Raw genomic sequence first — 22,876 nt, forward strand, 5'->3', positions numbered from 1 at the left:
GACTGGAAACCAGAACTGAGTTCTGCTCTCCTATTTGTCGTGTGGCTGTGAATATCCGTGTCCTCACTCATGTAAACAAGCTGGATTCTGCCGCACTCTGGTTGCCAAGACACCTGGCCCAGCCACGTGGCCAGGACTCAGCTCCCAGTCACTCCATCCCACATCAGGCTTCTGGGGCCAGTGACCATCCAAGTACACCCCCCACTGCCCGGGGGACCTGCTGCTCCCAGGACACAGCCACTGTCTGCCTTCACATGGGGAGTGGCGGGGTGTGGCCTTTCAGGACCAACTCTGAGAAGACCTTCCTCCCTGAGAAGTGGGTGGGACTGGGTGTCAACGAAGGGACTATAGGTGGCCAGGAGGACCCTTTCAGGGAGCTGAGAAAGCAGAGGCCAGAGAGCCAAACGAGGGTGAGTCTTCACGGTTTATTATGGAAGCCTATAAAAGAGCCACATTGAGTATTTCCAAAATCACAAAATGCACAACATTTTTTTAATATGCAATGTGGAATATTATATACAGAGTAAAACCACATGACAGCAAAAACACTCACACGGCACCAGGTTCAGATCAAAACACAACACACAAGTGCTTCTTTTCAATATTAAAACAACTGTGATAAAAACATATTAATATTTTGAACCATGTTTACAATAGAGGAAACAATTCATATTTTACTAAATAACAAATATTTAACAGCAAAAACTTTATACTAAATATCTATTTTGAATTATAACAAAAATAGTACTTATAATAGTTTATAAAGACAGACACAAAATTATAACATTTATGAAAAAACAAGTTTTGTGTATAAAATTAGAGCGATCTGGGCAGAGTCAAGATGATGCCCAGAACACAAATGCCAGCGCCCAACATTGAAAGTGCTTCAATCTGCAAGCCCATGGCGTGAAGAGCTTTGTGGGGTTCTGTCTCTTTAATGTCAAGTAGGAATGGTAAGTGAGAACACATCACCCATCTAATGCTACCACTATAAAACCTACAACAAGCACACAGACACGGATGGATGTAAAGAGGAGAGATGGATGAGTCTCGACATTGAAACCCTCCTGTCAGCCAGTCAAGAGCTTTCTTCAGTTCTCTTCTTAACCCCTTTGAGACCCAGTGGGTAAGTAATCCTTCTTCCCTCCCTCACAGGGATCCTCTGTCTTGCCTTCTCTGCCCCTCCCAGGCTCGTGGCCAAAGGCCACTGAAGCTTCCCACAGCCCTCCAGCTCCTTGCCCCTTGCCAGGTCCAGGCCTGGTGGGCTTCCTGATGAATCTGCATTACTGCAATCCTAGATAGCAGTCAAAAAACAATTGGTTTAGGGTAAGATGGGTCAGCATAGAGGTGCATGGACCTTCCAGAGACTGGGCTTTTTGTAGGGGACAAATTCTGGTGCACCATGCAGCTGTTTCACAAGCTTTGATGAGTCCTTAATATGTTTTTTTGTGGGGGGGGTTTTGCCTGTTTTTCAGAATGGTGTGGGGGGAAATTGAGAATATTACTCTTTTAATGTCAAATTTTGTCAATAATGTCTGTGCTGCCCTGGCTTCTTAAATAATGAAAAGGTAGGAGCCGAATGAAATACTTGAGAACGCCCATGGGCACTAACCACTCCCGTAAAGCCCAGCACAGGGTAGGTGTGAGCGGGGGCAGGAGTGGAGGGCTGCCACCTGCCCCCTGGACGCCACTGGGAAGCCACTGGGTCACTGCTGCGGAGAGCCCACTGGGGGCACTGGTGTCCCGCATTATTCTTCTGTGTGTTTTTTATTTTCTCCTAAAGAGGATTCATTGCTTTTATAACATCAAACACCAACAGAGAAACATGAAAAGCAGAGGAAATTTTGGAAACAGACAAAATCACTTAGAGACTCACCAGAGGCCCAAAACCATCCTGGGAGGCATCCCTCATTGCCAACACTCAAAATGCCAGTGGCAGGAGCTATTCCTCCTCCATCCCCTGACCGCTCATTTTCAACCAAATCACTTGACAAGTCGCACGTACCCTCCTCCTCAGCTCTCGCTGCAGCGCTCCCCACAGCCACCTCAAGCCACCACGGCCGAGGGAGGGCTGCCTTCTGCTCTCACCTCCCCTGGCTTTCATCTGGGCCCCACACCCCTGAGCTAGGCTAAGCAGACAGTGGCAGAGAGGTGGGAAGGGACTTCAAGGACACCTTTCCAAGGGCAAAGGGAGAGGGTCAAGGGAGGGATGACGGAGGCCCTGGCTCCCCGTCAGAAGAACCCGTATCCTTCTCCATACTTACCAGCCAGAGCGGGGGGCACCGCGGTGGACAGTGACCATATGGGAGGCGGCAGCGGCCTCCTAGGCCCCTGTGCTCGAGGTTTCCGACAGAGCGGGCAGGGAGGCAGCGTGCCATTTCCCCATCTCCCCCCAGGACAAAGGCAGACCCACTGGGTTTCACCCCGTGAGTGAGGCTCCGAGGTTGAACCCACAGAAGGTCTGGTGCCTGGGGGAGCTGCTCGACCCTCGGCCGGTGGGGGCAGGGGCTGGGGGCTGGGTCACTTGCAGAAGTCCTGCCTGGGATAGCTGGGATGGAAGCCAGGGGACGGTGGAATGCTTGTTCCAGTCCCAGTAACACCAAGAGTCGGTTATATAAGTGAATAAATACGGGGGATGGGGTGCAGGGGTCAGCCCATGGGCAGAGGGCCTTGGGCGTGGGTGTACAGGGAGCAGGGTGGGCTCTGAGCCGCCTGGTGGAAAGGTGGGGGTGTCAGTGCGCGTGCCCAGGGCCACCAGGGAGGATGCTGGGAGAACAGGGCCTGGGGCTCCTTTGCCCCAAGGTCAGAGAGAGAAAAAGTAGCAGCAATAGGTAATTTCAAACGTCCCAAATGGCAAGGGGTGGGCCTCCAGGCTGGTGACAACCCATGCCCGCTCTGCCAAGGGTGACTGGTGTTCTGTTACCCACAATGCTGTTCCCCACGGGCACGGGTGGCCACACCAGGAGGGGCACTCGCCTGTCTGAGCCGGGGCGGGGGGTGGTGCCGAAGAGAGGCCCAAAGAGGGCACCTCTTTTTCTCCCTCCCCATGTCAACCACCTGACCTCCAACTAAAAAGGCCAAAAGAAAAGGGAGGGGAGAGACCAGTTCAGAACATCACAAGCAAGGGCCGCAGCACAGCCAACGGTTTAACACTGTGAGGGGCATGCGGGCCTGGGGCGGGGCCCGGGGCGGGGCCGTGGGCCGGGGGCCTGGGGCCTAAGCTGCTGGGAGCCAGAGAGACTGGAGAGGCGCAGGGGCAGGGGGAGGGCCCAACCCCGGAGGCTGGGCCCCTTTTGACTTGGGGCAGGTTTGCCAGGCAGAGGGACAGGGGAGAGCAAGGCCTGGGGGGCCCTCCCCCTTCCCCGGGCGCCAGCCCCACCCGCACACAGGTTACTACCCTCCCATCGCTCCCACCCCGAGGCCTGGAGCCTTAGACCGTGGCGCTCAGCATGGCCTCGGTCTCTGGCAGGATCTTGTTCTGGTTGGAGTCCAGGCCAAAGAACTTGACGCTGAGGCCGTCCACAGGGTGCAGGACGGGGACTAAGGTGATGCGGGGGAAGGTCCGGGTGGCCAGCTCGAAGCGGCTGGTGCTGGCCAGCTCCACCGCCAGCACCTTCAGGAACAGCTTGGCCAGGTGCTTGCCTAGGCAGGTCCGGACACCGCCGCCGAAAGGGAGGTAATGGAAGCGGCCGTCCTTGTCCTCGCTCCGCGCCTGGCCGAAGCGGTCGGGGTCGAAGACATTCACATCCTTGAACACGGGCGCCGTGTCGTGTGTGTCCCGGATGCTGTACATGACACTCCAGCCTTTGGGGATCTGAAAACCCTGGAGGCAGGTAGGGGAAGGGACGGGGAGGGGTGGTGAGAACCAGAGGGGGTCTCAGAGGACCCACGACCTTCTGCCTGCCAGCCCCCACCCAGATGTTCCCACTGTGGTCCTGGGGGCCTGGCCAGGCTCTCCTTTGGGCATGTCAGTCCACCTATTTATAGATGTTTCACGGCAGCTTCACAGGACACCCAGGGGGGCTGCATCTGACCCAGCATTTGGGGCAAGGACCCTCCTACTAGCCTGAAAGCTTCCTGAAAGTCAGCATCATCTCCCCATGAGACTGGGACTGAGGTACCCCACGGGGAGCTGATCTTTCCCGTTGGCCCGCCCCACAGCCCATGGGAGTCTCACATCGAGCTCGAAGGTTTGCAGCACCGTGCGGTAGCCGCCGGAGACCGGCGTGAACAGGCGCATGACCTCCTTGATGACGCAGTCCAGGTAGTGCAGCCCACTGAGCGTGTCGAGGCGCAGCGTGCCCTCGCAGGGGCAGCCGCCACTGTGCAAGAGGCCCTTGGCCCGCAGCTCCTCCCGCAGCTTCTCCAGCACGGCCGGGTGCTTCAGCAGCTGCATGATAAGCGAGGTGCTGGCGCTGGCAGTGGTGGCATAGGCAGCAAAGATGAGCTCCAGGGTCCCGTCCTGCAGCAGCAGAGAGGAGGTGCCGCTTTCGACCTGGGTTTTCAGCCTGGCGGCAGCCCCTTCCCACCCATGTCCCCCCGACCCTGGGGCCATCTATTTGAGCCCTGGTGCTTCCTCTGAGTCTCACATTGCTGGGGCATGTCAGCCACGGTGGACATAGGTCCATTCCCCTGACTGGGCAGAGGCACTAGCCTAAAAGTCCCCTGGGGCATGGCTGCTTCCCACTCACTGCTGGATTCCAGGGCTGGCCATCAGCCCTCATCAGTGCAGTGAGCTCACAGGAAAAAGAGCAAATCCCAAGGAGCAGGCACTGTTCGGGCCAGCAGAGTGTGGTGCAGGGTCTCCAGCTGGGCCTCCAGACTGGCAGCCCCAGCTTTTCCTTCCTCCTCAGGAGGAGGAGGGAGGTGGTAGATGGTCAGGAGAGCTGAGAGGTTAAGGAGGCAGGAGGACCTGGGATGGGACCTGCAGTGAGAAGGCTGAGGCGAGGTGGCCCCCCGATGACTTAGAGCCCCTCCAGGGCCCTCTGGGGAGCAATGGTGCCCCATGAAAAGGCCTCCCCAAGCCGTCTCATTCCAAGCCCTGCATTTTACAAATATGGATGCTGAGCCCAGAGAGCAGAGTGAACGAGTATGTCCCTTACTTGCCATGGCACTACCTACAAGTCACAAAACTTCTTATGAAATGGGAAGTCTTTTGAGCTCCTTTCTGGCTCGTCAGAGATTTAACAACAACAACAACAACAAAAAAAAAAAAAAAAAACAAAAAAACAAAAAAAAAGGGGAAGCAGAGACAGGGATGGAGCAGTCGGCAGTTCAGTGTCCACGGGCACCTGGGAAGCATGTGGGCAGCAGAGTCTAAGTGAGGATGAACATCCACCTCAAGAAAGGGGAGGCAGGAAGACTTTCTTGGAGCCCAGAGAGGACAGTCCTGGGGCTGGCAGCCCAGCTGGATTTGGCCCGTGCCAGGCAGGCTGCGCCTCCCATTTGAAAAGGTTGCTCCTCCCCAAGGGCTGAGGCCGCTCTCCAGCACGTGGCTTCTCCTTCTGGGCCTCGTTTCCCTAGGTGAGCTCCTAAGGCTGCTGTGACCATGAAAGGCACTGCAGTAGTGAGTACTGGACGGGGGGAGAGCTGGGGTGAGGAGCAGACGAGGGGGTCGGCAATGCCCCTGACGCCACATCTGTTCAGGATTTCTAGGATCCAATTTCCAGCATCTTTTCCAAAATGGTAGAGGGAACTGTGGTGGGATGGAGAGCCCGCGGCCCAGCTGCTGTGGGGACCAGTTCATCACCAGGACTGTGTGCACAGCAAGTCATGGGGAGGGAAGGGACGGCCCCACCCGTAAGGGTGCACGTGCAGTCCCGGGGTGGAGTTTGCGCACTTGCGCTGCCCGGTGGGGGCGGGGGCGGGGGCGGGGGCGGGGGCGGGGGGCGGGGGCGGGGGGCGGGCGGGGGCGGGGGGGGGGGGGGGGGGGGGGGGGGGGGGGGGGGGGGGGGGGGGGGGGGGCGGGGGGCGGGGGCGGGCGGGCCCACCTTCAGCTCCTGCATGGTCATCTCCTTCCCATGCTCCTTGCTGCTCTCGATGAGGATGTCCAGCGCGTCTGAGTAGTCCTTGCCCTGCGTGCACTGCAGCTTCTCCCGGATTGCCTTTTCCAGGCCCTTCTGTAGGGTCTGTCTTGCCTGAATGCCCTGAGGCAGGGAGGAGGTCGTCTGGTTACCCAAGGGGGAGGGCAGGGTCACCAAGGGCCTCCTCCCAAGTTCTGGCAAGGTATAGTGGCGAATCCTCTGAGAATTTTCCATCTAAGCAGCAGAGACCCCAGGTGAAGGGTCCACCATGCCCTCCCACTGAAACCCCTCTCTGCCAGTGTGACCAGTGACCATCTTAGCAGTCACTGCCCCTCCCTGAGGGAAGCTCATGGATGCCCATCTCTTCTCCACCCAGGCCCTGCGTGCTCACCCGCCGATAGCCACTAAAGGGCAAGTCGACAGGCAGGGAGAACACGTTCTCCACAAACTGCTGGTAGACCTCGAAGAGGTGCCCCAGGTCCTCCTCGGGGATGCTGAAGCCCAGCAGCACGCGGATGGCCATACGGAAGGTGAGCTTCTGAGCCTCCTGGTACACGTTGATGGCTTCAGGGTGGCTGCTCCAGGCACGCAGTGTGTCCTGGATCACCAGCTGGATCTTGGGCAGGTAGCTCTCCAGGGCCTCATGGCTGAAGATCTTAGAGAAGACCTGCAGGGGAGTGAACTGGTCAGACAGACTCAGGCCTGCCCAGCCGAAGCACAGTCCCCATGACCGCGATCAGGCAAACTCCAGGTCCTTGCCCTGACTAGCCTCAGGCCTTCCCGTCTCCAGTCACAGTCCCTCTGCTGGCTCCTCTGCTCTGAGCCCCCCTCCCACTGCCCATGTCTTGAAGGGAAGGCGGGGGAAGGATGGGATTAAAACAGTTCACAGAGTTGGGACATTCATCATCACTCACAGGGTGACCTGAGCTGTCATTCCTTACTGAAGCCCCAGAAAAGCATGTGCTCCAAACAATGGCAAAGCCTGGAGACCCGGCAGTCCAGCTGCCAACAGGTCTGTAGGCCATGTGGCCATGCCAGCTGAGTGGCAACACAAGAGGGGGCTGGGCAGGGCTGGGGAGAGGCTGCCCCTCCACTGCAGGGGCATTCCCAAATGCCTACTGCACAGATGTGCCCAGCAGGAACAGCACACAGGTGAGTGGACTGGACAAGGAAGAGGTGGAAAGCAGGAGGTGGGTCTTTTATTCCACTGATGGCAGAACACGAGGGTCTAAGGCGAACTTCCTGAGACCCAAGGTTGCTCTCTCTCCCTGCGAAACACCTATTGGGTGGAGATCCGAGGGTGTCTGTTACTGTGCCCTCCAGAAGTCTTCACTGTGACCGGGTCTGGAGGCAGGGGAATGGAGGTAAGGCTTTTCACCTCAAAAGATCAGAAAGCCAAGGTCTTTTAATTCCCTGCATCTTCCCAGTTCATTTTAAGTAGCCAGTGAGTCTCTGCTTCCACCTCCCTTGCTTTCTGTCCTTACAATTCCTGAGCAAAGAAGTCCTTAGCCCCCCTGCCCCTCCTCACCCAGATGCCCCTGTGCACGGTTTCACGTTGCTGCCCAAGATGTAGAGGAGAGGGTAAGATGTGAGTTTATTTACTGGTGGCCTGTGGGTCTCACTGGCAACCAACAACCTCTAGCCCCAACCCCTGGAGACAGAAGGGGTGCCCCCACCAATGCCTAGGGAAAGGTCATCAGGAAAGGCAGAGAGAGGAGGGGCAGAGCAGAGGAAGGAGACAAATATCCCTCTAGCCACCCCCAATCAGCCCCACGCAAACCACACACACGCGCCCACCCTCCCCTCCTGCCCCCAAACACAACCACCGCACAAACTGTAAATGTGAGAATTTCCCCTGCAGTCAGCTCAAGAAGGAAAAGGTAACATTTTCCTGGCCTCGGCCCTGCATGGCTAATGGGAGGGCTGGTTTGCAGAAATAACAGTGCTGGCCCTTCAGTGGCCCAGCCAGACGCTCACAATAGCACTTTCATTCCGAAATTCCCGGTGGGCAGAGGGAGGGAGGGAGGGAAGGAGGCCGCTGAGGGGCAGAAAAACCAGCACTGTTTGGGGCTGCTCCTGCTACTAAGGGACGGCTGAAACGTAGAGGGATGAGGGGAGGTGGCAGGGGCAGCCCAGGCCTGGCCAGGTCACTCACACCTTGCTCAGCTGTGGGGACCCGGGGAATTTCCAGGGCCACCTCCCTCCAGCATGCTCTCTGCCTCAGCACTCCCCTCCAACCCTGGTGTTTTTAGGATTCCAGGTTCCACTCCTGGTCCAAGAGTTTTATGGGTAGGAGCAGCGCACTGCCCCAGAACTCAGCACCAGCTGACGAGGGGCCCTTATAAAATAGCAAAGAGCCCACAGAAAGTGGTCTATGGGAGCCGAGCAGGCTCCTGAGGGACACAGGATGATATGTGGCTGTCAGGCCTCCGTGGGGAGGCTGGAGGTAGGGCAGGCAGGGACGGTGGGGGCACCATGCCTGGCCAGAGCCAGCCAGTCTAGAGCAGAGTCAAGGGCACTACCCTGAAGGAAAGGGAGCAGGTGCTGGCCAGGGCCCCCTGCACACAGAAGACCTGGGCACAAAAGTGGGCATGTGGAAGGGGAGGGGGAAGCAAGCAGAGGCCCATGCTGACGAGGACCAGCCAAAGTCAATGCCAGCGAGGCTCCTAAGATGCAGTGGTGGTGGTGGTTTAGTCGATAAGTCATGTCTGACTCTTGCGATCCCGTGGACTGTAGCCTGACAGGCTCCTCTGTCCATGCAGTGGGTGGTAGAAAAAGGCAGGCCTGGCACCTGGAAACCTGAGTTTTAATCCCAGATCATCCACCAACTCACCGTAATATCATGGCCAAATCACCTCCCGGCCTCACAGTTTCCTCATCTGTAAACTGGTGAGGCTGAACCAGGTGACCTCTGAGGTTCCTTTCAACGTACAAATCACATAAACACCAATATCCATGTGTCCCTAAGTAGACACTATCCCTTCAAAGCCCAGAATCTGGTATAATCACATGATATATTTGCCTGCTGGGCCTCTACTCACACACTCTGTATGGGCTACAGTGGCTCAGGAGGGGTCACTCCAGGGCTACCAAACGGGGAGCTCTGAGGGACCCCACTGCACCCGGAGGAGTGGCCAGGCAGGACCCAGGGACAAGTCCTGCCCTGTCCCAAAGGTTACATTCCCTGCGCCCTCTAGCGATGGCTGGCTGAATTGCTCCTACTCAAGCCTCGGGAACCACGGACAACAGGAAGGACACAAGGGGACCTGGGACTGAGCAGAGCGATTCCAGAGCAGGGGGTCCGCACCTCACATCCAAGTGGGAAGGGGCCCTGAGCAAGGCCAGAAGCTGAAGTGACCCCAAGATGCCTGAATCTGTAGGCTCTTTGAGGTGGGGCTTCTGAAAGAATTGCAGCCCCAACCAGGGCCCTTATCTTGACCCATCCAGGAGTCTAACTGGATGCTCTGGGATCCCTTTCCTCCTGGCAGTCCCATGATTCTCCTTAGAGGCCCCCTGAGGGGGAAAAACTACCCAAACGAGAAGCTAAGCAAAGGCAGGTTGCGGGCACTCCAAGCTCAAGGGGCTTTGCTAGTGGTCATTAAGACCACGCTCTTGCCTCCTGCTCAGCTGTTCCACAGGCATCGGGGCCTCCCAGGCGCCGGGAAACTCCAGGGCCTCATCCCTGGGACCGTGCCCAGGGTTAACAACGCGGGCGCTTCCCAAAGCTGGGGCAGCCCAGAAACCACCGCCCACCACAAAGCCCAGGAGGAGGCGGAGGTGCTGGCCAGGGCAGAGGAAGGCCGGGGCTCATGGGGGCGGGTAGGGTCAGCACTCGGGCACTGGGGAAGGCGCCGGCGGAGCAGCTCTGGGTGAGGAGGCGAAGGGTGTCCCGTGGCCCCAGAGCCCAGGGCCTGACCGCAGTCGCAGCGGGAGCCAGGACTGCTTTGTTTCCCTCTGGGGCTTCCCTGGGAATTCCCACAAGTGAGCCAAGAATGCTGGACAAAGGTCACCAGGAACCAGCCTGGCTCTGCAGAGCCCGGCAGAGAGAGCAGCAGGTAGGGAATGCCCCATCGGATCGGTGCTGGGAGGGCAGGGCGCGGGAGACCTGGGAACTTCAGGGAAGCCGAGCAGGATAGGCTCGGCCTTGAAGGATGGTGTGCTTAGAAACCCTCCCCCCACCTCCAGCAGCTTTCCCAGCAATGCAGTTGGCTCAAGAACCCCCATCCCTGGTTCTTCCTCTCCCTGGAATAAAAGTGGATTCCATAGCGGGGGCTGGGGTAGTCACCAGGGGGCCTGTCAAGCAAGGCTCAGATTCCCTGTGACTGTATCTGCAAATGTCTCCCTCACACCCTGAGGCCCCCCACCCCATGTCTCACCCTGGGAGGGGAGTAGCTCACCAGGTCCCCAGAGCCCTGTGCTGACCCACTCAGCCAGATAACTGCCCCTTCACAACTGGATGGATGCAGAGAAAGATGGGCAGCCTCAGAAGCTGGAAGAGCCGGAGAGGGAACCCACTCCCCGGGCCAGTGACTCAGACTGGGAGGAATGGAAGCGGCTGCCCGGGAGGGTGGGGGCCCGGGCAGGCCACCCCGCCAAGCCACCGGAGCCGCAGGCTGCGAGTGGAAAGAATAACAGAGGGCGGGCAGCCGCCGAGGCAGCTGTCCGCACAGCACAGGGGTGACGCCAAGGTGTGTACTTTATACTCAAGGAAGGGGGAGGACAGGAGAGGACGTCACCCCTTGGCTGCCTGGCATTTCCACTGGACCTCCACTTCACCCTGGCTGCCTCCTGAGTCAGGCCCCACTCAGACCCTCTGACGGGGAGGTGCTGGCCAGACATACCCCCCACCCCTGCCCTGCCCAGCCTGTGCATGCCCCTTCTGGGTCCTCAGCACCTGTGGGAACAGAGTTTCTGTCCCCTGTTTGAGTCCAGCTCTGACTGTCTCCCCTAATTCTTCCACATACAACAAAAGCACCCAGTGGGTGAGGGGAGAGCAGCACTTGGTACATTTCTGCTGAGCCACAGACTCTGAGAAGGTCTTCCCAGACCCTTCTAACCCTCCTCCAGCCAGAGACAAACCCCCTTGGAAAGCTGAGGCCCAAAGCAGGAATAGCCTCCCAAGGTCACAGTCCCAGGCATGACTGGCCACACTGACCAGGGTCCCTGAATACCTGGCCTCCCACCACTCCAAACCCACTGAGCCAGCCTCTAGCAGTCCTGGGGACTCCAATGTATCTATGAGCCTGGGGGACGCTCCTCAAGGGCCCAAGTGTATTCTAAGGGTAAGGCCAGCTGTTTTGGCTACTCTGGTTTACTCTCAAACTTTGTCAGCCCCTGGAGGCGCACCCCCAACCTCTGCCCTTCAGCCTGGGGCACCTGGAACAGATACAGCAACCGGCATAGAGGGCTCAGGGCCGGAGCAGACCCCGGCCAAGCCTCCCTGCTCCCGGCCAAGGCCACAACTGCCTCCCAAGGCTGGGAGAGTGAGCACAACCCTCAGCATCACAGTCCCTGGGAGGAGGACGCAGGAGGGAGAGGGAAGGGAGAGAACAGCCCCCACACCACTTGCCCCTGCCCAACAAGGGTACACAGAGGGAGGAGACCACTCCCAGGCACCCTGGCAGCCAGCCATGGGCACCCTCCCCCGCTGACCTTCAGAGACATCCGATCCTGTCAACCGCCCCCTCAGAAGCCCCTGATGCTACAGTAACTTTTGGTGAAGGACCTCCGCGGGCAGAACAAAGGCTCTGAGCCTATGTTGGAGGTGGGGGAGGCGGGGGCAGCTCCCAGGAGCGGGGCTGCCTGGCCATTCACTGTCTTCCCATTCAACCCAGGTAGAAACTTCGGCCCTGAGCCAAACCTGATGGACGTGACTTTGGAGCCAGAGGCTGCGCGTTGGTTCAAAGGCCACCTGGAGCCGGTCTGAGCTGCCCTCCCGCAGGATCCCGCAACCGTGGACCCTCTTGGCTCTGCCCTCCTGCCGAAGCACCTCCTGGTCTCTCTACCCTGACACAAATCCCAGCATACACAGGATTTCTGAAAGAAGTACAACGAGCCTGACCCTGAGCTCCGTCCCCACCCAGGGGGCTGAAAGGCTGTCTGTGAGGAGCCATAGGTGGGTGGCAGAGATTCTTAATTCCTACCCCCAAAACCTGAGAAGCTGTTCCCCTATCTCAGTCATGGACACCGAAGTCCCTGAGCCAGGAGGCAGAGTAGGAGGGGCAAGAAGACCACTCCTAAGGTCTCTCTGGTCCAGAGCTCCAAAGCTAAGTTCATCCCTGGGATGCACTCTGATGCTGAGAACTCCAAGTTCTCTGGCAGAATCTCAGGGCCACTGCCTGAAATGCCCTGAAGATGCTGGCTCTTCAGTGTAAAGAAGCCAGGCCCTAGCTACAAAGAAAAAGAGGAAATGTCTGATCTTGGTGTGTGGGGTTCGGCACTGGATGCTTCCAGGACAACCCATGACAACTCCCTGTCCCCCTCCTCTGTGTCTCTGGTAACCCTCCTCCGATCTTCTCTACTTCTCTCCATGCACTCTTCCAGGCAACCCAGCCTCTCCGCATACATAGAGAGATGCAGTCCCTCCCCTCAAAATCAGAGACTCCCCAGGCCCCAGGTAGGGGAGGCCTAACAGAGGAGGGGGACAGAATCTGAGGTGGTGGCTATGACGACACTGGCCTGGAGTCCAGAGAGGACTCTGTTAGACTGGGCGAGGTGTTCTCCCTGGCAACCCTACCCCTCTGGGCCCTAGACCACCAGGGCAGCCTGGACAAACACCTGGACTTCAGCGATGACTGTGAGGAACCCCTTCCCAGCACATCTGGTCAGACCTCCCAGAGAAGGGGTGGGGTACCTGCCCCCAATGGAAACAGTGACGCTCCTAGTTCCCCACCAGCAGGGCCTCACTACACCTGGGCCCCACTTCCTGCGGGTACATGCTTACCCTCAGCAGGCCAGGGTCCCTGCTTGCAGTGCGGGCTGGATAAGGCAGCAGGAGAGCCATGGGGCAGCCCCAACCCTGGCCAAAGTGGGTCTACCAGGCACTGGGTCCAGCAAACAGGCCATTCTCTCGACCCATATGTGTGCCCCTGAGTATTCTCTTCTCATCCCTCCAGCCAGATTCCACTCTTCAAGGGCAAGGACCTTGCCTTTATGTTTGTGTACCTACCTTCCATGTTCGTTTCTAGCCCAAGCCCTGCTATTTAACTCAGTAAACTTAAGCTGCTGGAACACCAATTAACGATTTGGGGGAGAAGGACCTTTTCATCTGTCTTTTTAACATAAGACACACACATGCCACCTAACAAGGCCACCACCAGTACACACAGAGGGTCCCCAAATCTCTTGTCAGGATGAGCTCGTCTCTGGCTGCTCCCGACCCCCAAGGAGCTAGAGGGCAAGGGTGCCAGCAAGAGGGACACTATCCGTGCCTCCTCGGTGGTCCAGCTTTCTGGCCTCTCTCAGGTCCCACCACCTCACCCTGTCCCCCAGGCTTCCTTCCCTGAGTATTCCTCCAGCAGCATTCACGGGGTCCCCCCTCCCCCACCCTCCCGCCCTCCTTCCAAACGGACCACAGAAAGCTAAGCCCTCGGGGACTTTCCAGGAGGGCCCTGCCCCACCTGAAGGCCTACAGCCAAGTTAGGCAGAGGGTGAATGCAACTGCAAGGCAAGAGCCTCCCCGCAAACCTTCCACATCCCCAGGGTCTCACACTCAGGTCCTGATCAAGCTTTCTTCCTCCCAGCACCGCCCCCCCTCCCCGCCCCCATCTCCACCCTCAGCTTCTGGCAGCCCCAGGTGGGCAGGGCTGAGTAGGCTGTCCTTGGTGGCTTAGAAACGCTCTTCCCAGAGACGCCAGTGTTGCAGGCCCTGCCCTGCCTTTTCTTCCTTCCCGACCTGTTTCCCGACCTCTGGGAGTTAGTGATGGACAGGGAAGCCTGGACTGCTGCAAGCAGTCCATGGGGTCGCAAAGAGTCGGACGCGACTGAGCGACTGAACTGAACTGAACTGACCTGACCTGTTTCAAGTCCCTCAACCTCTCTAAGCCTCAGGGTCCTCTTCTGTGAGCGGCGGACAAAAATGGCTTTCTAAACCACATTCTTTGAAGCTGGGTTTCTGAGTCTCAGGCTCTCTCCTAACTCTTTAAAATAAACTTTGGTGGAGTTACACCAAAAGAAAAAAAGAAGTGTTTGGCAGCCCCCTCCCCGCCACTCCCGAGAACCCTCCCCATCTGCCCCCGGGCTCTGTTAGCTGCTTCCGGCTCCAATGAAGCAGCTGGAGAGACTACTTCAGAAGCCCCTTTCCCAGCCCCTGAAATGCGTGCTTTTCGAGGGGGAGGACGGGGGCCGGGGGCGGGGGCGGGGGTGGGTATGTGCAGACCAGTCCCCTCTGATTTTTCCTCCTTTTGTCTGTTACGATGAACTACGCTTGGCGGGCCGTTCGCAATACATCGAATTCTACGGGATGAATTCCTCCGTTCACACACAGACTTCCGGCGGAGGGGGCTGCCCACCGTGGCCCTCTCCTGTCTCCCGGGCTCTGCCCCTTTTCCCGGAGATCACACGCTGCCTCTCCCTTTCCTCTAGGTTTCAAACCTGGTGAGTCCTCTGACCCAATGGAAAAAATGAAGGGAGGGGAGGTCGTGCAGCGCCGCCTCCCCCCGTCGCGGCCGCTTTAAGCCGGCGGGCCGGCGCCCCGCCCGCCGGCGGCTCAGCTTTCGGGTTACTGCAGTTCAAACAGCACGTGCCGCCCGCGCTCGGAGCCGCGGCGGCGGCGCAGCCTGGGAGGGGGCGGGGGAGGCTTGCTCCGTGCGCGCTGGCTCGCCTCCTCCTCGCCTCTTCCAGGCGCTCGGGAAATCCACAGGATAAACACCCACTTTCTCTTCCTCTTTATGGGAGGAGGGTAGGTGCGCTTTGATCCCCCGCCGCCCCTCGGCTGTTATCCCACCCCTTGTACTTCCCCCTCGGCCCAGATCCGAGCGCGGTGGCCCAAATTTCACCTCGCCCCTCCCAGGCAAGGCCCAGCAACCGCTGCCACAAGGTGCCCCTAGCCGCCCTCGCCTGCTTGCGGTGCCCTTAAAGCAACCTGCAGCAGGGAAGGCTAGGTGTGATTTTAGAATGAGCCGTTTCTAGTCCTCGGGATTCCAAGGGGCGATAAGGAGGAGCGCTGGCCACCGTTCGCCCTCTCTTTTTGTCCAGGTTTGTGGAACACGGTGAGGACAGGCTTTGGACGCCCCTATCGCCGCATGTTCAAGTTGTCCAAACCAACTCCCAATGACCCTCCCTTTGGGCCTGGTAGCGCGCACGGTGCGGTGGGTCAGCAAAAGGGCAGACCCGGAGGAGGCCTGTGCAGGCCCTGGATCTGGGGTCGCAGCTGTCTAGGCAGGGAGCTTCGGGATTCTCCTGCATGGTGTGCAAATACGGGCGCGGATTCTGGTGGGGACGTCCCCGGGGCACCAAGAACTCCTCACTCCGAGGGGGTGCACGCAAGAAGAAGATCAGAGCACGGTTGCGAGTCTCTTACCTTGCGTTTGTTCCGGTGGATGTCGCCGATGGAGTTGGACACCGTGTTGGGGCCCAGCAGCATGCGTGTGCTTCGTGGCCACTCGGTGCTCACGAGGTGGTGCTCGCCCATGAGGATCTTGCGCACATTCTCCGCGCCGGTCACACGGATTAGCGGCCGCCCGAGCAAGTGCGTCTTGAACACGTTGCCATACTTTTCCCTCCGAGACGACTGGAAGCCAGAACCCTGCAGGGGCCACAGTGCCAGATGGGACGTCCAGGAGGCCCAGCCTCGAGGGCCCTCGGGGGAGGGGCGGAGGACCTCACCTCGGGCACCAGTTCCCTACCCTCCTGTATCCCACTCACACACATACGCACGCACGCACGTAGGTTTTATTTTTCATAGCATGCACGAGAACTGGGAAGTGGGGCCTAGAGGATAATAAATAATGCAAGGGGGCGAGAGGCCCAGGGTACCCCGCGGGAGGTTTTTTTAGTAATGACTTGCGGGAGGGAAAAGGTATCACGGACCGCGAGACCCTAAACTAGAGCCTCCGCCTCCCTCCTCCCTCGCCTCGCGCTCGGGAGACTCTCGGAATAAATATTTCCAGGCTCGCGGCCACGGGCTGGCGAGACCCCGCGGGGTGGCCGCAGGCCAAAGATTATTTATAGCGGCGAGCGGTCGGTGCCCCGAGGCAATCACTACTGATGGGGGTTGGGGTTTCTTCCGTTCGCGGGTGTGGGCCTCGAAGGGACCGGGCGGCCCTCTGAGAGCTCCGCGGGGTAGAGTCACGGGCCCGGAGCCGCGATTTTCCGAATGCAATTTGCCCCGAAATAACTGAGCAGGACTTTGGTCGCCGCCTTGGAGTTTGGAACGCGAGCGCAGAGGAAGGCGCTTCCCGCGGGGCGGGGCGGGGCGGGGCTGGGCGGCCGTCACAGGTAACCGGATCCCCGGCGGCGGCGCGAGCCGAGCAGAGCCAGGCCCCGGCCCAGGCCGGGCGCTCGGAGGAGCTGGCGGTGCTGGCCCCACGAGGGTACCGGAAACCGAGGGGACCTCCGAGGGGCGGGGGCAGGGGCGTCCCGCTCACCTTTGACGTCGTTGCTCGCCACCCAGCCCCGCATTAACCCTTCTCCGGCCGCGGCTGCAACCCGGTGAAGGGGGAGGGGCGCCACCTGTCAGGCTGTCCCGCCTGCCCGCCAGCAGACGTGCGGATGCGGGCTCCAGACCTGCGGGGTCATGCACCCCCCGAAGGGACCCTCGGCTTCCTCTTTTCCCCGGTTGGTCCCCCTCCTCACTTTCCTTTCTTCGGAGGAAAAGTATTCGCCAGTTAGATGTGTACACACCCCAGCCCCGCCGAAAAGTGACTCTGCAGAACCCGGAGCCCTAATCACTTTTCCACATGTGCCTCCGGCCCGGGCGCGCGACAGGGAGCGAGCCCGGAGCGCCCGCGCCTCCAGGTTGGCGGGTGGGGGAGAACTCCCGCCACTCTGCGGCACTTCTAGGCGGCGCCTACCCCTTTAAGAGAAATCGAGGCGAGGGTGGAGGTGCGACCGAAGTGGGCTGAGGAGCGGGGCTCCCTCGCTCTGCCAGAGGTACCGGTCTCTCTCACTCCGTCTGACTCTCCTTCGCTCCTCTCCTGCGTTTCCTCTGTTTTTCTTTTCTTTCGACACAAAAGTTGGGCTGTGAATTTTCCGAGGTCGCCCCCGCCTTTCTCCCGCCGCACCACCCCCCCCCCCGCCTCTGATCTGCCTAACTATAATTAAAGTGCGTTTTTTGTGGTATTAATAAAGGGTTATTTGTCCGCCGTTTCCACGGTCTTCACAAAGAGGACTTTCATAGGGGCGGCCGCTCGGGCCGCGAGTCCAATTTATACAAAAATGTTGTATTTTTAGCCCTGGGCTCTGTTTAGATGGCGCACGGTGGAAACGGAGAGCCCTTGGAGGTCCCCCAGTAAAATCTGATAAATGACTCCGAAAAAATAAAGCTGGGATTCAGAGGGATCCCATTAACCCCTTCACTGCTCCTCTACACGCATCTCTCATTACCCGCCCGCCGGGAGGGTCAAGGGCCCCCCGGGGGCGGACGGATGGGGAGGCGTAGGCCTGGTTCCTCCTCCCCATCTTACGTGCGAGTTGGACGCGGAGCCCCGGAGGCCCTTGTGGGATTCGGAGGAAAGGTCAGGGGGACGTTGGTGGCCGGGGGAGGGGGGTAAAGAAAGGGGGGGCCAGACCGCGAATTCGGCAGATTGGCTATAACAAGGCAGGGGCCGACGCCCCTGTGAATTATTTTATTTCCTAAATTCTCGGCCAAAAGCCTAGACCACCGCTGCAGTTAACCCTTTAAGTGTGTTGGCACGGGAGAGGCTCTAGGGACTTCTTCACGGCGGTGGGGGAGGGGTATGTAGGTCTCACTGGTCGAAATGAACCCCACCTTGCTGCACGAGCCCCAAAGAGATGAGTTTGATTTCGGGACTTGGGAAGACCACTGGGGAGAGGAACCTCGCCTGCCCCTCCCGCCCCAGCTCTCCTGTCAATTGGCTCCGGGCGGGGCGGGGCTGCGCTGGGTGTCTGTGTGCACGCGCGGATTGCACGCGTCTGTTAATTTCAAGCCAAGCTTTCGCACTTCTAAACCCACAGGTCTCTGCCTTCACCTCCCGCCCCAGCTTTCCTGGGCCTGGACTGTCTGTTTCAGTACAGCCATCCTTCTAATTCTCATCAGCATCTGCCAGACAAACCGCGTGCACACGCGCACGCAACACACCTCCCGCGGTTAACCCAGAGGACCCCCATCCCAAAGAAAAACCTGCTGTTTAACACATTGCAAAAGCGATTGTCTAGCGCTTGAGGAGGTTAATTCCAGATTAATTTCCCCATTACCTACCTGGGTCTGGTCCCCGACAGGCCCACCCCGATTATCGCCGGCAGTGTGCTTTGCGCGGCGTCTAACAACAAACACAAACGCTCTCTATGGATCTCACACACCTCTCCCAAGTTCCTCTCCCCTGCTAGACTGTCCCCACCCAGTAAGTAAATAGACCCTTTTCTCCGAAAGTCGAGAAACCTCGGGTCTCAGGCTTCTCATTTTCCTTGGGTTACCTCCTCCTTCTCCCACCACAAAACACACACACTTTCTCAAACCGTGGACCAGGGCAGTAGTACCTGGCGTGGCCAGCACGGGACGCGGCGGGAACAGAGCGGCAATCCCGGCTGCCACTGGCCCACTCTTTCTATCCCTGACTCGGTTTTCGGGTCCCAGGTACACCGACAAAGACCGGGAAGTCGACAGCCAGCGGGACGGGAACGCGAAGGAGGCGAAAGCGGCTCTAGACGGGACGCCCCCTCCAACTCGCGCGGCTCGGGAAGCCCCCAGGACGCTAGGCGCACCCCTGCTGAGTCGCCCGCGGCTGGAAAAAGTCGGTCTTGGGAGCCCTCTGGGATCCAGGGACCTCTCTTACCACCCCCTTGAACCTGCGCACCCGGCGCCAGCGGGCTCAGAACCACGCCGCAGGCGGGCAGGGGAAGCCCGGGCGGCTCAGGCGGAGTGGAGGGAAGGGGCGGGGCGGGGACTGGTGCCTTCAGGCTCCCGGCGCCCCCTGGCCGGCCCGCGGCTCCATCCGCCCGGTGCTCGCCGTTAGCGGAACCTGGAGAGCAACGGAGTGAGTGCGCCCTTACCTGTAGCAGCCAGTGGCCGGTCTCTCCGATGAGCGGGAAGCCCATGGAGCCCTTAGGGATGGGCAGCTTGCAGCTCTTGTCGCGGGTGGCAGCCCAGCGCAGCTGCCACAGCTGCTGCGACACGGCCAGCAGCAGCGTCACCGACACCAGGCACGCGGCGAGGGTGGCCAGCGCCGACACCAGCTCCAAGCCTTCAAAGAGCATGTTGGCGGCCGCTCGGGGGATTGGCTGTGCGGGCCTCGGCGGGGGAGGGGAGGGCCAGACGAGAAGGGACGCGAGCGGCGGGGGAGGGGAGGCTTCGGCCGGGGGTCCTGGCACCTCCAGCCGAAACAGAGAAGGAGCAAGGGGCCGAGGGAAGGGAAGTGGAGGTTGTGAGGGAGAGCAGAGGCGGGTGGGAAATCGCCTAGAAGAAGAGAGAGAGGAGACACGAGGCGACTCGGGGGGTAACTTTGTTTGTTTGTTTGTTTGTGTGTTCCCTTATAGCGGGCTTAGGGGTTGCTCGAGGGGTGGCGAGACGAAGTCGTGAATCAAGCTGATGGGCTGGTTCTCCCCGCAACCATCACACTCGGAAAACTTGGGGAAAACTTTGTCCAGCGGGAGTCTCTCTCGTAAGCCCCTTCCCCTGTTTGGGAAAAAAAGAAGAAGGGGGACAGAGAACTAGCGGAGAGAAAGTGCGATGGATTTGTCAAAAGTTTTCCCCTCAAATTCCTAGGTTTTTAAAAAAAGGAAAAATCCTGAATCCCCAAATTCCAACGAACCCAGAAACTTTGGGTGCAAGGGGGAAGGCTCCCCGGCTGAGGCGAGTGGAGAGGCCGAGCTCAGCGCCTCTGGGCTGCCCGGGGCGGCGCGCCGGAGCCCCGGAGCCGCCGCTGCACCCCCGAGGCGGGCGCGGCAGGCGAGGCGGCGAGGCGGACGCGGGTGCGGAGCCGGCGGCCCGCGGCCCGGACGGGACGCAGCCGGCGACAGAGCCCCGGGCGGGCGCTGGGGCGGCGGCGGCGGCGGCGGCGGCGGCGGGCGGGAGGGGTGAGGCGGGGTGGGGTTGGGGGAGGAGGTGAAAACCCGAGCTGGGCTATTGTATCAATTAAGGAAAGGCAGTCCGTCCCGGGACGCAGTCTCTCGGCTCTGGAGTTGCTGCTGGGGAAAGAAAGGGGGGAAAAAGAAAGGAAGGCAAAAGGAATGAAAGGGGGGGAAAAGCCGGAGGCAGGATTTCAGGGCTGATGGTTTTAAAAGCTTCCCTCAATGTGAATTTGTGCCTCTGAGAGCCAGGCGATGCGTGTGTTTATATAGAGGCGGGAGGCTGCGCCGTGGGCCCTCCGCCAGGGCCCCCCCCCCCCCCCCCCCCCCTCAACCCTCCCCCCACCCCCCCGCCGCGCTCTCGAAGCCGGAGGCGTGGTGAGAGGCCGGCGGCCGGAGCGTGTGAGCGCCCGCCGGCCTCCTGCCCCGCCCCGGCCGCCCGCAGCCCGCCGCCCGCCGCGGACCCACTTGTAGCCGCCGCAGGATCAAACTCAGTTCACCTCTCGCCTCCTCTTCCTTCTCGCCGGCGTCTCGCTGAGCCCGGCACCTACAGACGGACGAGATGAGACACACACAGACACACGCGCGCGCACGCACACACACACACACACACACACACACACACACACACACGGTGAGCGCTCGCATGGTGCCCGCTTGGCGGCTAGGCTACTTCGCTCCCTCTTTCCCCGCTCCCGGGCCCCCGGCCCCCTTCTCGCCCCCCAGGCAGTCCCGCGTGGGCTGTCGCCCCAGCAGCTGAGGTCTCGGGCGGACCGCTTCTGGACTGAGGGGCGCCAAAAGCCCCTGAACCTGCGCTTAGGATCTCCAGCTCCTATCCCGCGGGACCCCGCCGGCTCCCGCCTCCCGGAACCCCTCAGTCCTCTCATCTGTCACTCCCAGTTCCTTCTAGCGGGGAGTTCCCATCTTGGATCCCGACATCCTCAGACCTTGGAGGCCAAGGTCCCTTCCCCCGCTTCTGTACGCCTCTTACCCTACAGGACCCGATGTGCCCCTCTCCCCGTCCGCGTCCCGGGCAGCTGACGCTGCAGCCTTCCCCTCGGACACCTCGAGACTCCCTCACTTTGCAGTCCCCTCCGCCCCCTCCTCGCCCCGCAGCGTCGGAGGAACCCCGATGCGGGTCTGGTGAATGTCCAGCGAAGAGGACCAATGCGGCGGGCCCGGCAGCCGGAGGCGGGAGAAGTAGGGTACAAACATTCATTGATAAATTAGTATTAATAAAGAAACATGCCAGGTGAGAGCGGCCACCTTCTCCCAGCCGGCCGCTGAGGGCCCAGCGCGCGCGCCTGGGCGAGGTGTGCGTGCGGCCCAAGGCCGCGTCTGTGCGCGCGCGTGTGTCCCGGGTCGGCCCGACGTCTGTGGAGCTGCGTGGCGTGTCTGCGCGTCTGTGTGTTCTCTCTGGTGCTGAATGTGTCTGTGCATCGTGCATCCGTCTGTCATCTGGCCTCTCCTCCTGCTGTCTGTGATACATGGAGCTGTGCGTGCCAACCCCGACACGGTCTAGCCCGCGCCTGGCTCGCCCTCTCCCGCGCGTCCTGTTCCCTCGGCCCCCTTTCTCCGTCGTTCACTCTGGCACTCCCAGAGCAGAAGACCTAACCTTCGGTTAGGATGATGTGTGTGTAAGTGAAATTCGACTCCCCTTTTAACACGTCCCCTGCACCCAATACGGGTTCTGTTTTAGAGTTCACCGGAAGAGAATGTATGTGAGTGTCTAAGGGGCGAGCATCTGTGTTGTCCCTCCCTGTGCGAGCGCTTCCGAGGTTGATGTGGCTGGCGGAGGTTTAAAAGCTCGGTTTCTTGCTTCTAGCGCTGGGTCATCTCAATTCTCTCTCTGCCCTGGAACCCCACCTGGTGGACAGTCGTAGCACTACAGATCCAGGGGGAAGCGATTCTGGCTCCCCCTCTCCTGACTCCATTAGCAGGGGAAGGTTGGTTCTAAAGGGCCTGCTTGTAGGCTCCTAAGTGGCTCCACTCCTGCCTCGGTGCCCTCAGATTGCCACTTCAAGCAGCTTGGGACCCAGACACACGGAGTCCTTGTCGGGACCGTTGTGACCCCAGAAGTAGAGAGCTGGGGCACATCCTCACAACAGGGAGGACAACTCTGGACAGGGAACACAGGAGCTGTGAGACCAAAACCACAATGTTCCCCATGCGGGGAGGGGATTCGGGTGAGGACTGGAGGGGGGTGGATTATTGAGGCCCTGCTGCTTTGAAGAGCCCTAGGGATCTAGCCTGACCCCTAGACACAGCACTCCCAGAAGATGGCAAAATGGGCAGTCACCCTGGGGAACCCACCTGCAGAAACATCAACCTCTGAAAGGATGGACACATGGCCTTATAGAGATGCAAATAAATGCACAGGCAAATACTGAGTGTGCACACACAGAGAGAGACAGATACAGACACTTAGAGAATCATTGTCAACAAATTCACACAACACCTGCCTCCAACCTCAAGAGACGATAGGAGGTGTCTGCTCTGCAAAGATCACAGCCTCAGAAGTCTCCAGGAACCTACCGTCTTCCCCTCCCCCTCTTCTGCTTCACTGTGGGCTTTGGAGCACTTCCATCCTCATCTCCTGTTCAGGTGGGAGTTGGGAGGGGCCCGGGGGAGTCATTCTGAGTCTTTATTGTCCAGCCACCAAGTGGGGT

General features: G+C 59.6%; 1 protein-coding gene across 1 annotated transcript; it reads right to left on the reverse strand.

The window, feature by feature from the left end:
- Window positions 1-411: 411 nt before the first annotated feature.
- LOC101110922 (cytochrome P450 26B1) lies at window positions 412-21,003 on the reverse strand. The gene is made up of 7 exons (XM_004006067.6): window positions 20,676-21,003; window positions 19,194-19,815; window positions 15,544-15,768; window positions 6,415-6,690; window positions 5,991-6,146; window positions 4,178-4,462; window positions 412-3,823 (listed from the first exon to the last, which is right to left on the reverse strand). Exons 2-7 carry the CDS (start codon window positions 19,395-19,397, stop codon window positions 3,431-3,433), a joined length of 1,539 nt encoding a protein of 512 aa, XP_004006116.2. The 5' UTR covers window positions 19,398-19,815; window positions 20,676-21,003; the 3' UTR covers window positions 412-3,430.
- Window positions 21,004-22,876: the final 1,873 nt, after the last annotated feature.

The sequence above is a fragment of the Ovis aries genome, chromosome 3 (assembly GCF_016772045.2).
Source record: "Ovis aries strain OAR_USU_Benz2616 breed Rambouillet chromosome 3, ARS-UI_Ramb_v3.0, whole genome shotgun sequence".
NCBI lineage: Eukaryota > Metazoa > Chordata > Mammalia > Artiodactyla > Bovidae > Ovis > Ovis aries.